Source organism: Magnolia sinica, chromosome 12 (assembly GCF_029962835.1).
Source record: "Magnolia sinica isolate HGM2019 chromosome 12, MsV1, whole genome shotgun sequence".
Classification (NCBI taxonomy): Eukaryota; Viridiplantae; Streptophyta; class Magnoliopsida; order Magnoliales; family Magnoliaceae; genus Magnolia; species Magnolia sinica.
Window position 1 is genome coordinate 24,343,347 of NC_080584.1, and position 14,032 is coordinate 24,357,378.

Genomic DNA, 14,032 nt, shown 5'->3' on the forward strand with positions numbered 1-14,032 from the left:
CCCTTTTTACCCGTAATGGTACCCAATTCCCGTAGGGCTGTCAACGGGTCGGGCCTGGGGTAGGTTTTAGCCCGGATGTTGAACAGTTTCTGGCGGTCCATCGGGCCGGCCCTTTTAAAATTCTGATTTTTCAGGCCCGAGACGGGCTCATTGACACCCCTATACCTCCGCGTGCGTTTTATGCAGTGGAAATGATATCCGAATCGATTTAGTCGGGTCCACCGGGTCATCCGATAACCATTGCCCACCTAGTGCACCCATGACTCTTTTGACGCCTGGCCTGCACGATTCATGCAGCCCTGCCATTTCCTGATTACGCGTCTCTCTGTCCGCTCTCTCGCTCTCTCAACAGTTACTCCGATGGCTGGGATTATATACCAACAACGCATGAGCGCTCTTCGAAGCTACAACCTTCTCCTCCTTTCTCGATCTTCTCAATCCCTTCATCGTCGTCATTATCACCTACGCCAGGCAAGCTTCCCTCTCTCTCTCTCTCTGTGTATTTTCTGTTACTTAACATTGATCGATCTCTGATTAAGGCATCTGGACGGTCAGATGAGCATGGACACCCAGAGCGGTGGAGCTGCTGCTGTTGCTCGGCTCATCGATTCTGGACTTTTGAAGACTCAGGGCCTTATTGGTGGGAAATGGACTGATGCTTATGATGGCAACTCCATCAAGGTTCGCTCTTTTACGCTGGTTGTACGCTACAATTTTTGTTTTTCCTTGCTTTCAGAACACTTCTATTTTGAAAAATGCTCTGGTGCTGCCTGGGCACTATTAGTTATAGTGCTCCCAGTTGCATTGGGACTCTTGGACTGTCTAATCCACTGATCTTGACTGTTCACTAGGTCCAACACGCATTTTATGGCCTACCGTGTAAATATCAAACCGATCTGACAAATATTAATAATTTGATTGATGATATTTGATATGGATGGTCAAGGTCATTTATATTAAAATAGGCCCAATCAATGATTCGATCCATATATTTGTACTATCATGAATTGCTCGTGATTCTAAAGAATCACTTTTGCTAGCCAATCTTATCCATCCCATGGCTTGGGAAAAGGTTGGCTTTAGAAAATAATCCAAATCAAGGATGCATTGGATTATCCAATTGATGTGGGTTTTGTAGGTTAGCCCGTGAATTATGTTTTGTGTTCTGGACTTAATGGGCAGTTCAGATCTATTGAACTGATGCAACTAGGAGCACTAATAGTGCTTTGAGCAAGGTATTCAATAAACACAACAATCGCACAACAACCGATACGATACAGTTATTGGGTTGATCCCTAAGGTTTCAGTTGCAGATAACATGAAAGACTGTAGGCCGATTAGTCTTATTGGAAGCATTTACAAAATCCTTGCAAAGGTTCTAGCATCTAGATTCAGATGTATGCTTGAAGGTGTTATTTCCAAGTTTCCAAGAGCTTTTGTGGAGGACCGGGGCGCCTTGTTAGCTCACGAGTGTATCTTTCTAGACATAAAGACAAATTAAGTAGCGTTGTTTGTAAATTGGATATTGAAAAGGCATACGACCTTGTGGACTAGGGCTTCCTGGACTATATGTTAGGCAGAGTTTGCAAGGCCAAGGAAGAAAAGGTGGGTACCTTGAGAACGATTATTCGTTGGTTTGAGGCTGTCTTGGGGCTGAAGGTAAATATTGCAAAAAGTATTATGTTGGGCATTCATTTACCTAGGGATGAGCTCTTAAGACTAGCTAGTGTGTTTGGGTGTGAGGCGGGATCTTTCTCTTCATCGTATCTTGGGTTGCTGTTATGTATTGGTAAACTGACGAAGCATCTTTGGGACACATCTTTGGGACGTAGTCGTTGAAAGATTTGAAAGAAAATTAGCAAGATGGAAGTGCTGTTATCTTTCTCTTGGGGGTCGCATCAGGGATTAGGGTTTAGTATTTAGGGTTTAGGGTTAGGTTTTAGGTTTTAGGTTTAGGTTTAGGGATTAGGGTTTGGGGTTAGGTAGGGTTTAGATTTTATGGATTAGGTTTTAGGGTTTAGGTTAGGTTTTAATGTTTAGGGTTTAAGTTTAGGAATTAGGGATTAATATTATGGATTAAGGTTTAGAGTTTAGGGTTAGGGTTAGGGTAACGTAGTGTTTAGGGTTTAGGTTTAGAGATTAGGGATTAGGGTTTAGGGTTAAGGTTAGAGTTAGGTTTTAGGTTTAGGGATTGGGGTTTGGGATTAGGGATTTGGGTTAGGTTTTAGCCCGACCGCACCCGAGCCAGGCCGGATGCACCACAGTGAGCTCGGCCGCACCGCACGATCTGCTTTCGAGCCAAGCTAGGCGGGACACACCACTACACTTGAGCTAGGCCAGGTGGGACGCACTAGCGAGCTCGGCCACACGCCCACATTGCACCCGAGCCAGCCTGGACCACCACAGCGAGCCCAGGCCGCTTCCGAGTCAGCCCGGACACACCACAACAAGCCCAGGCCGGAAATATTAAATTAAAAAAAATATACTTTACCTTAATCGAGCTGGATTGCTGCCAAAGCTAGGCCGAATGAGTGGAGGGAGGAAGTGGATAGGAGAGAGAGGAGGAGGGACGGCCGGACGGGTGCTGCTGTGTCGGAATCGGTTTTGGATCAGCTTGCTCCGATCAGGTGTGGCAGGTAGTGTTAGGGTAGAGGGAAAGGAAATTGTTTTTTTGTTTTGTTTTTGTTTTTGTTTATATAGTACCCGACAATCGGATTGAGTCGGGTTTCAGATCGGGTGGAGTCCGACCGGATCGAGTTTCGGTTTGAGTCGGGTCGAGTCGAGTTTCAATGTAACTCGAACTTGACTCGGTCGGATTTCGGATCGAGATAGGGCTTACTCGATCTGAACCCGACTCTGCCATTTGGTTTGGGTCGAGTCGGATCTGATCGAGTTGGACTAGTCAAGTCCACCGAGTTGGTTCGACTTGTGTGCAACTCTAGGAAATAGGTAGTTTGGTGTGGAGAAAGGAGTCGTCAAAGCGTTTTTCGGTCAGATCTTTTTATGTTATGCTCGCTAAATCTGGAGGGGGAAGCCAAGTATACCAAGTTTGTCTGGTCCTATGCAGCTCAGCCCAAAGCTGCAGCTTTTTGTTGGCTTGCGGGAAGAGGAAGAGTCTTAATGTGGGCAACCTTCAAAAAAGGGAGATGATTCTCCCTAATGTTTGCTTGTTATGTATAGCTAACTCAGAATTGATCGATCATCTATTCATCCACTATCCATTTGCATCGAAGGTGTGGTATGGAGCCCTTTCTAGATTCAACGTTTGTTGGGTTATGCCGAATTCTATAAGAGAGTTGCTAATGGCCTTGTATGACACTTCCGTTGAAAAGGATTAAAAGGCCCATGGCTGTTATGCTTGTTGGTGGGTCTGTGGGCAATTTGGGAGGAAAGAAATGGGAGATGTTTTTGTAATTTAAGTCATAATGCTAGTTGGGTTATAAGAAGATTTTGGGGATTTGTTTTGGGAGTGGGCTGATGTATTTCAAGCTATAAGGGTTGTTTGTTTTTTTTTTTTTTTGTCGCCTATTGGCACTTTCTTAATAAAAGTTTGTAACTTCTCCAAAAAAAAAGGAAGCTATGTTATGGGCCATAACGGCTCCGTAATGGTCGATTTTTTTAAAATTAATTTTAATTATTTAATTTTTTTTTTTTAGTTAGAAAAAAATCAGAAAAAATACTGAAATATATATATATATATATATATATATATATATATATATATATATATATATATATAAAAATGTTTTTAACATGTTTATGATGGTTTAAGTCCATTGTTTGGTAAGAATGTTGTGTCTTATGATTTTATTAACCTGATCAGCTTAGATTGACTCTGATTTGAGGACCGCTCAAATGCCCCTAAATCGGCCTGAAATTCATGTAGTCTATGACACTTATCCCACTAATGCATAGCTCTAAGCACTTGACATTATTTCTCTCCAATTAATTTTAAGAAAAAATCGAAATTAAATTCAAATGATTAGTGTCGCAGATTGGGGGGCCACTCGAATGCCCCTAAATTGGCCTCAAATATTTGTAATCTATGGCACTCATCCCACTAATGCTTACCCCTAAGCATTTGACATCATTCCCCTATAAGAAAAGAATTAAATTTGCCTGAATAGTGCCAATGATTTTGGGGTCCACTCATGCCCTTAAATCGACCCCAAATTCATGCAATCTACGTCATTCATCCCACTTATTTATATCCCCAAGCATTTGACATCATCCCCCCTCCCCCTGAAAAGAAATTTTAAGAAAAAAATTAAGACTAAATTCGGACGAATAGTGTCACCAATTTGAGGAATCACTTAAATGCCTTCAAATTGGCCCCAAAATTCATGTAATCCATGACACTCATCCCACTAATGCATATCCCTAAGCATTTGACATCATCCCCCCCTTAAGTAGTTATAGGAAAAAAAAAATTAAAATTAAATTATGATGAATAGTGTCGCCAATTTCACCTTTCGAAAAAGAAAAAAGAAAAGAATAGTGTCACCAATATGAGGGACTACTCGAATGCCTCCAAATCGCCCAAAATTCATGTAATTTATGGCACCCATCTCCAAGCATTGGATATTATCCATATTCCTAAGCATTTGACATCATTCCCCCCTTAAGTAGTTATAGGAAAAAAAAATTTAAAATTAAATTATGATGAATGGTGTCGCCAATTTCACCTTTTGAAAAAGAAAAAATAAAGAAAAAAGAAAAGAAAAGAATAGTGTCACCAATTTGAGGGACTACTTGAATGCCTCCAAATCGCCTAAAATTCATGTAATTTATGGCACCCATCTCTAAGCATTGGATATTATCTCCCCCCCACCAAAAGAAATTCTAAGAAAAAAAATTGAAATTAAATTTAGATGAATAGTATCGTTGATTTGGTGGACCACTCAAATGCCCCTAAATTGACCCAAAATTCATTCAATCTATAGCACTCATCGCACTAATGCAATCGACTTGAAATTATACTTATTTCATTGTCTAACTATCAGATTGGTAGGCATTTGTTGAAGAATAAAAATTATCTAATGGTCTTATTTCAACAATCTAGTGTCCTCAAATCAATGGTTAGGATCATTCAAACCATCTAATTTTGGGACATTGACCTAGTAAAAACGGGTCCCACTTTTAATTGATTTATTTTTTGATTTAATATATACCACGTGTATAATTTTCGAGTGCAAGTGCATCAAGTGTCATATGCAAGTAGAGTATCAAAGAAGTCCCTTTTAAAGGCTTGGCGAACATGAAGACACTTCACCTCCGTTGCTTTCTTATTTTGGAGGGAGGGAGGAAGCGAGGGAGAGCATGTTCCTTGGGTTTAGTTGTTGTTAAGTATTTCAATTTACCTTTTGTTGTTAGGAAGACTTGAGTAGACTTTGATCATTGAAGATAATTCACTCCATTCAACATGACAAAGTCATTTTAATTCAGAGGAGGTCAAATGGATTAAGAAGTTGAACCTTATTATCAATCTTTACTTCCACTAGGAAATGGAGTGAACAATTCAATCCGAGAGACAAATCAAGGAAGGATAACCAATATACAAGTAGAGGGTGGCACTGATTCATTTTCACATCCCCAACCCCATGCACCACATTGCAGTTGGGAGACCAAAAGAGAGTCCATAAAGTCAGATAACTAGCCATCCACACTCCTCTTTACGCACTTCAACTAGAAGAGGAGATTGATGCATGACAACTAACCACCCGCTCTAAAAGCTTGAATTGATAGAGCATGACGAATTTATCCCTTTATCTCATAACCTAGGCCCAGTGTTCGAAATATCGGTATCGCGCAATGTATCGCACCCTTGGGATACAGATACATATTAGTTATCGCATGGGATATATCATTTGTGTTGCATAATTTATCGCACTTTTTGGGAAACATGGGGAAACATTGGGAAAATGGTTGGATTTTTCAATGAAACTTTAGGGATTATTAAAAAAGGCCTTAATACACACTTTTAAATCATAAAATCTCAAAAAAGAAGTGCACATAATAGGTTTCCTTTGTATAGGGTCTAAGCTATGCGCTGTCCTATTGAACTAAGACAACCATATTCAGCATCCACCCCGTCCATATGTTTTTCCATATCATTTTAGGACATTATCCAAAAATTGAAGCAGATCCAATAATCGGGTTGACCATACCATAGGTAACAATGGTGATTGACCATTAGTGGGCCACAAAAGTTTTGGATCAAGCTGATAATTGTTTTTTCTCTTCATTCAAAGTTATGTGAAGTTATCAGCAGATTGGATGCCTAATAAAATATAGGGAAAATTAATGTGCACCTTAAGAAGTTTTTAATGGTACCGTGTTCAACTAACACTGTTTCCTTGAGTATAGTCCATCTGATAACTATATCTTCTTAATTATTAGGATCATGTTGTAAAATGATATGAAAAAACGGATGGACGGAGTGGACACAGAATACACACGTCAAGTTGGGCCCCACGACACGGCTGTACGGTCTTGAGTGAGGCGGGGTCTCACCTAATCCGCTTCGTGCACCTCATATAGTACTGAGTAAATTGTATTGGGCCCACCGTGAATGTACATGGTTTATCCATGCTGTCCATCCGTTTTTTAGGCTCATTTTAGGGGTCGAGCACAAATTTGAAACATATCCAAAGCTCAAGTGGACCATACTACAGGAAATAATAGGAATAATGATTTCCACTGTTGAAACCTCCTTAGGGCCTACAGTGATGTTTATTTTTCATCCAACCTGTTCATAAGATCACAAAGATATGGATGAAGGAAAAGAACAAATATCAGCTTGATCCAAAACTTCTTTGGCCCCCAAGGATTTTTTAACGGTAGATGTTCAATTCGCACGGTTTTCTGTGGTGTGGTCCACTTGAGCTTTGGATATGCTTCATTTTTTGGGCTAAAACCATAAAATTATATGGTAAAATGGATGGACGGAGTGGATAAAATACATGAATTACAGTAGGCCCCACAAAGTTTATTTAGTACGCTACTCACTACGCTATCCGCTTCCCACCACACTGTAAAGACGGGCAGTGACGCTCCTCTAACTCGAGTTGTACGAACGGTTCAAAGTTACATGGCCCCACAATAATGTATTTATTATATCTACACCGTTCATGCATTTGGAGAGATCATTTTAAATCATGAGCCCAAAAATGAGCCATATTCAAAGCTCAAGTGGACCACACCACAAATAGCAGTTGGGCTGATTCTCATCGTTAAAACATTCATAGGGCCCACCATAATGTTTATTTTCCATCCAATCTGTTCATTAGGTCACACAGACCTAGATGAAGTGGAAAAACAAATATCATATTGATCCACAACTCCTGTGACCCCAAAAGGGTTTCAATGGTAAATGTTCAATCTCCCACTGCTGTTTGCAGTGTGGTCCACTTGATCTTTGGATTTGTCTTATTTTTCGGCTCAAGCCTTACGGCGAGCTCGCCAAATGGACGAATGGTTTGGATATAACACATACCTCATGATGGGACCCACGGAACTTGGCGACATCAACACACCAGTCAACTCGGTGGTGTGCAGTACACCAACCAACTCGATTTCCATAAAAAGGGCTTGGACGCCCTTTTTTTCGAAGCAAAGAGGGTTTCGGCCTTCCGGAGCCCTAAAATCTCTCCCAAATCTCACATATCTCCGGATTTTGGCGAGGATTTCTCCGGATTTCAGCAAGAATTTCTTCAGATTTCGCCCAAATACTCGGATTTCTCCAAATTTTGACGGATTTCTCTCCCAAATCGGAGATTTTGTTTGCACTAACCTACGAACGACGCTTTGATCCGAATAACCCACCAAAGGGAAGCTTTTGATCATGGCGATCTCTTGTAATAGGTATCAAAATCCACATGTTGAAAGTTTCTCTATATATTCTTTTAATTTTTTCGATTTTTTTTTTTTGGATAATGACGCTGTCCTGAACGATATTTGGTGGGGTTTTTTTTTTTTTTAATATATATATATATATATATATATATATATATATATATAAACTTTCTTGGTGTCTTTTGAAGGTTTCGTGTCGTCGGACCGTGATACTGATAATATTGGCCAATAGTATCGATATTTCGAACACTGCCTAGGCCCCAAATCCATGGGTTAGGTCCTTGACCGAACCCTCCTCAGGGGCCCCAAATCTATGGGTTCCGCCCCCTCGTGGACCCCAAATCCATGAGTTCTGCCTCACACGGGCCCCAAATCCATGGCTAACAAGGGGCTTCTATTTACAAGGAAAAGACTAAATTGCCCTTATTGGGCTTTTACATAAAAATAGGTTTGACATATATTGTGCGGACACACACTGTGCGGTTAAGCAATAAAGGCCTGACACTCGTGCACACACCAATGGCATGATTGGGTGGGGTATATGCCTAGATGGCAACAGATTTGGGTAAGCATGTGTGGCCATGGAGCTGGTCTGTATAGCTATATGGCCACATGTTAATAGATACTTTGGAATTGCCTTACTTAGCTGATGGGTGAGGGAATCATGAGGTGTCCTAAACCTGAAAGTGTGATGTAGGACAATTAACCACTTGCTCTAAAAGCTCGAACTGATGGAGCATGACGAATTAATCCCTTTATCTCATAGCCTAAGTCCCACATCTATGGGTTAGGTCCTCGGCCGAACCCTCCTCGTGGGCCCCAAATCACATGGGTTCAGCCTCACACGAGCCACCTGCCTCACACGGGCCACCCACTCCGATGCCCCTGCATTACTCACCCCCGGTGAGGAGTCTCAAACACGAGACCTCCTGCTCTGATGTCAATTTGATTTAGGATAATTAACCACTTGCTCTAAAAGCTTGAACCGATTGAGTGGCGAATTAATCCCTTTATCTCATAGCGCAGGCCCCACATCCATGGGTTAGGTCCTCGGCCAAACCCTCCTCGTGAGCCCCAAATTACATGGGTTCCGCTCATACGGGCCGCCCACCCCGAGTGTGCCCCTGCATCCCATAGGCCATACCACTCGAGCCCGGTGTGAAAATGCCCTTGCATTAAAGAGACTCTGGACTTTTCTGGCAACAAAGCCATCATTTTGAACCTGATTCTCACAATGAGGAACTTGGTTCTATCTCAACTTTGCTGCCTTGACGGATGAATGATGACATCTTTGGTGATCATTTTGAATTTCTGTTGTAACTTGCTCAGCTTCATACCACAGTAGCAGCCCTTAAGAGCTTGTGGACTGAATGGATATGGTGTGGGAGGATGATCAGAAATCTAGCAGTGATACGGCAGTAACTCCGTCTGCTTGAATTATTTTCTTCCCTTCACTCGTTAGCATTAGGACAATAGCTGCCAAGGTAAGAATAATGGAAGCCCCTTCATCTGGACTGGATTATTCGATCCATCTGGAACTGCAGCTCTCTCCGATTTGTTTTGATTCACAAATTGCTTGGTGTCTAGAAAACCATCTGAATCGGATTGAACAAGTTTGAAATTGACGGTTGGACCTGTACAAAAGGCAGTTGACGTTCAACTGGTTTGGGTAGATGCTCCTAATAGAATAGTTTTATATTAGTTATGATGTCATGGTCCAGACCTGTTTGAATGGTGGATGGACCAGTTTAGATCAAGCTGACAGTTTTCAATGTCTAGTTTGATACATGGATTTCGTGGATAATGTAATCATTACCCAATGATAATTTCCATGGTCACTGTAGAAAATAGGATTTGCCTGTTTGGATAGCAAGTGGAATCCCACAAATTCATTAGACATTTGCCACTTTGTTTTCTTGTGCCCGGGAATTCTGACCATTATAAGAGTAATGATTATCGTATGGAATCTGCGTATCCAAACAACCCAGCTGCTTGTCAGTGGAAAACAATTTCCATTTCCGCATGGATTCCGTGTCTCCAAACCCGGGTCCAATTTGATGGCAAGTGCTAATGCTTTATTGAGGCTCACTTTTGTATAGGTCTCGGCCCTTTTATAATTGACATTTGTTGGGCCTTTTATGCAGCTCATAACTGATATAGTCCATGCGAGTAATGGTAGGGCCTATTGGGCCTTCTAAATAGGCCTAACAAACTAAACATGCCTGGGGTTACTAACAACATGGTGTGCTGTAAAGGCTGTTACGAGGCAGTAAAGACCATTATGTAAAGGTAACAGTGGCAACCGTTACATGTTATAGGGTTGTAACGGCCGTTACGGAAAAAAATGACCCATAAGGCCGTTACAACCCCTGTAACAGCTCATTACGGTCCATTACAGTGCCGATGCAGGTTTTTCGGTTGTTTTTTCATTAAGGAAAAAGAGACCGTAACAGCTGTTATGGCCCCTGTAATGGCCGTTACACCCTGTATCGTAAAGGTAATGGTGGTGGCTGTTACGGCCACCGTTACCGTTACGGAATACCTTGCTAATAGGTCTCATGCCTGTTTATGGCTTACAATATATATTTTCATTTCATGGATCTTCAAAAATATATTATTGACTCCGGCTTATGAATGGTGTGACAAATCCAAAGTTAGGCCACCCTACTTTTGTTCCTTTTGCACATCAAGATGAGCATCTAGTGAAGTACTTATAGAAAAGAGGTCTCAAGTCCAACCAATTAGACCACAAGTTATGGTCCATCCAATTATAACTTCCAACCTGTCTAGTTCATGTGACATCCAATCCCCAATAGGTTGGCCCCACCATGAGGATCACCTAGTAGAAAAATAGCCCCATCTACTTATCAGGTGGGCTGCACCATAGAAAAAATCTACCCCTTGATAAATTCAAAATAGAAGGGTAGTCTATGTGATGAGTTGGTATGGCTATTTTTGACAAGGTGATCCCCAAGGTGGGACCAACCTGTCGGATGGGTTGGATGTCGCGTTCCCTTCATAGGTTGGAAGTTATCCATTAGGTGGACTGTAACTTGTGGTCCAACCAGTTGGATTTGAGGCCTTCTCTATAGAAAAAACCTTTATTAAGAAGAAACTATTAGATCACATGACCTGAAACCTAGTTTCCTTTGGAGGATTGAGCCTACATTTTTATTATATAGTTATTGTTTAGAGTATCCCCGATATAATGGATAATGTTGCCAATATTATCCATATCTCCAGCTCGGTGATACTAATAACATTGACAGTATTAGAAGTTCCAAGTATCGGTGATATATCACTAAGCATCGCCAATGTATTGATATCGTCAATGTTTCGCCAATATTTTCGATTGTGTAAATTTCATGTGTTGCTTGTATTGCTAATGTATCATTATTGCCAATATTTTAGATTGTGTACATTCCAGGTGTCGCTTGTATCGCCAATGTTTTGATAATATCTCCATTGAATCAATATTGCCAAAATTCTGTTTATAAAAAAAAATTCTATTTCAATTTTTTTTTTTTTTTTTAAATTTAATTTTTTAATGGGTGTGGTTGTATGATGAAATGCATGTTTGTATATGTGTTATGGGTGTGTGGTTGTATTTTGAAATGCATGTATATGCATGCATGCATGGATGGATGGATGTATGTATGTATTTATGCGTAGATGGATGGATGGTTGGTGGGATGGATGGATAGATGTGTGTGTCGCGCACACGTGCGTATTATAGGGTGTGCACGCACGTGCATGTGTGTATGCACGCACTCATGGATGGATGGAAAACGCATGTGTTTGTATGTATGTATGTGCATGCATGGAGGGATGGTTGGATGGATCCACCATTTTCCCAATGTTTCCCTGAGTCAACGATACATGCTTTTAGGGGAAACTTATTATTTCATTCCTAAATATGCAAGTATGTATATATATATTTTCAACTATTTAACTCCCAAATATGCAAATATGTATATTTTAGCATCTCCTGAAGTTTCATTGAGAAATTCCACAATTTCCTTGTGTTTCCTCAATGTTTCCCTCAATCAGCTATACATTTCCGGGTATTAGCGATAATAACGATGATATTGATACATGTTTCCATATCCCCAGCCAGTGTTACAAGTAATGATACTGATACTACAAACACCACATAAAATGTCATTATTATCAACACATGCAATAGCACTCGGTTTGTCCTTGCACCGAATCTCTATGCTTCCTACTCTCCCACCATGCAAAGGCTTTTGCGGAAATGGCTTTTGAGAACTGGGCTGTTCCCTTCATGCTCTGCTGTTGTAGTTCTTGTCAAGAATTGTTTTGGGAAAATGCTTATATGATGAAGCCAACTCTTGTTGTCGCAGGTGCACAACCCAGCAACTGGTGATGTGATAGCAAACGTCCCATGTATGGGTCGGAAGGAGACAACTGACGCAATATCATCAGCATACGACGCATTCAATTGTATGAAAATAATATCGATGTATTCTAGTTTTCTAATTTTGTACCAGAGCATAATACTTAATAAGCATTTTATAAAAAAAATTGTAATAGCCTTAACTGTTTGGAGATGCTAGTGGCTGTCTATTAACTTGCATTATTTATTTACACTACCCTCTGAATATGTTCCATGATTTATTTAATAAACTTTGTCATCACTGCAGATGTTGTTTGAATATCTGAACCTGGGTATTTTATAATTATTGTCTGGGAGTTGTGTTATTTGATATTGTCTAAATCAGGTCTGTAGGAGTCCATACTGTATCCTGTCTTTTACCATTACATTCTGATTGACTGTTTCTGAATGTTACCTATATGTTGCAATGCAATAAGTTTTTTTTTTTTTTGGGTTAAATTGAGAATGAAATTTTGTAAAACCAGAAGGAAAAAAAGAGAGCCAATAGGGCGAAGAGATAATGAGAAGTCATTACTTGCGCAAACAAGAAATAAAGGGGAACAACCCTCCCCGGCATAGTGGTAAAGAGAAAAAAAATATGAAGAATCAACGAAGCCCCAAGAAACAAAGGGGCCCCACCGCTATCAGATTATGAAATGAAAGCTCCAATCCCAAAGAAGATTGGCCATAGTCCATTTAAATTCAGGGTCATGAATGACCCAACTTGCTACCACAAACAGAATTTTCTGCATGAACCTTTCCTCTGAGGCTCCCACTTTGTCTTGGAAAATTCTTGAATTTCTCTCAAGCCAAATCTCCCATATTATAGTGAATGGAACAAAAAAAAGAAAGACAAAAAGGGTCGATGGAACGTTAGGTTTGTTGCCAACAATATCCAACTAACACTGTCACTTATGATAGGAATGTAATAGTCGACTCTTTCTCCAAAGTCTTTTAATAGCTGTGTCAAATACACTCACATTTAACTAATGTCGCAGCTCTATAATCGGCCTCTTTAGCTGACAGTGCTGTTGTAGGTTACTTCCTGCTTTCTCATGCCATGCTTCTCGAACCAAGAATGAAACAAAAACCTGATATCGATCGACATGTGGAAGGGTTTCGACCCAATCTGCAACTGAGATTTTAGAGAAGGCCATGTGGGATACACTTAAATACCATGGAGATGTAAATACCCTCAGGAAGCCATAAACTAGTTTCTTGTTGAAAAGGACAGTGGATGGTGAGATGTTCTTGAATCACATCAGGAGCCTGCTAGCTGGAATTGGTTGTGGAGAAGGCTTCAACCATGGTTTTAAAAAACAGTTACGATTTGGCTATATCATAATCGTATTGGCCACAGCCCCCTGTTACACAACAGGGGGATGCAATTGTGTTACTCGAAAAAGTTGCACTCCCTTGGTCCATATCATCTGAAATGCGGCGGTTATGGGCCAATATGGCCATAAAGCTCTCTTTTGCAAATTTATTTTTTAAAACTCTCTTGTTTTTTCACCTTCTCATCATTTCAATCCTAGAGGAAGCATAGAAACTTTCTTTAGACTAGATCTAGGCCTATTTTCGGAATTACAACACAAGATATGAGTGGGATTTGACAAATAAAAGCAAAATGGACCATTTTAGGGAAAATAGGGGAAAAGGTAAACCATCCCCTCCCTTTTTTGTTTTTTCCATTTTCCTTGTATTTGAATGGAATGGGTCATAACCCCCAAATAATGTTTATTTTTATTCGACTAGGGCTTAATATGTTGCCTTTCAGAAGGT

At 40.5% G+C, this 14,032-nt stretch overlaps 1 protein-coding gene across 2 annotated transcripts in view; it reads left to right on the forward strand.

The window, feature by feature from the left end:
* The first annotated feature begins 221 nt into the window (after positions 1-221).
* LOC131221125 (succinate-semialdehyde dehydrogenase, mitochondrial) overlaps positions 222-14,032 on the forward strand; it is a 116,230-nt gene continuing 102,419 nt past the window's right edge. The window contains exons 1-3 of one of the 2 annotated variants that reach the window (XM_058216269.1): positions 222-471; positions 556-681; positions 12,219-12,318. In XM_058216269.1, the coding sequence (XP_058072252.1) occupies positions 292-471; positions 556-681; positions 12,219-12,318 (406 nt within the window). In that variant the 5' untranslated portion in view covers positions 222-291. The remainder of the gene's footprint in view (positions 472-555; positions 682-12,218; positions 12,319-14,032) is intronic. The other variant, XM_058216268.1, reaches the window with a different exon arrangement.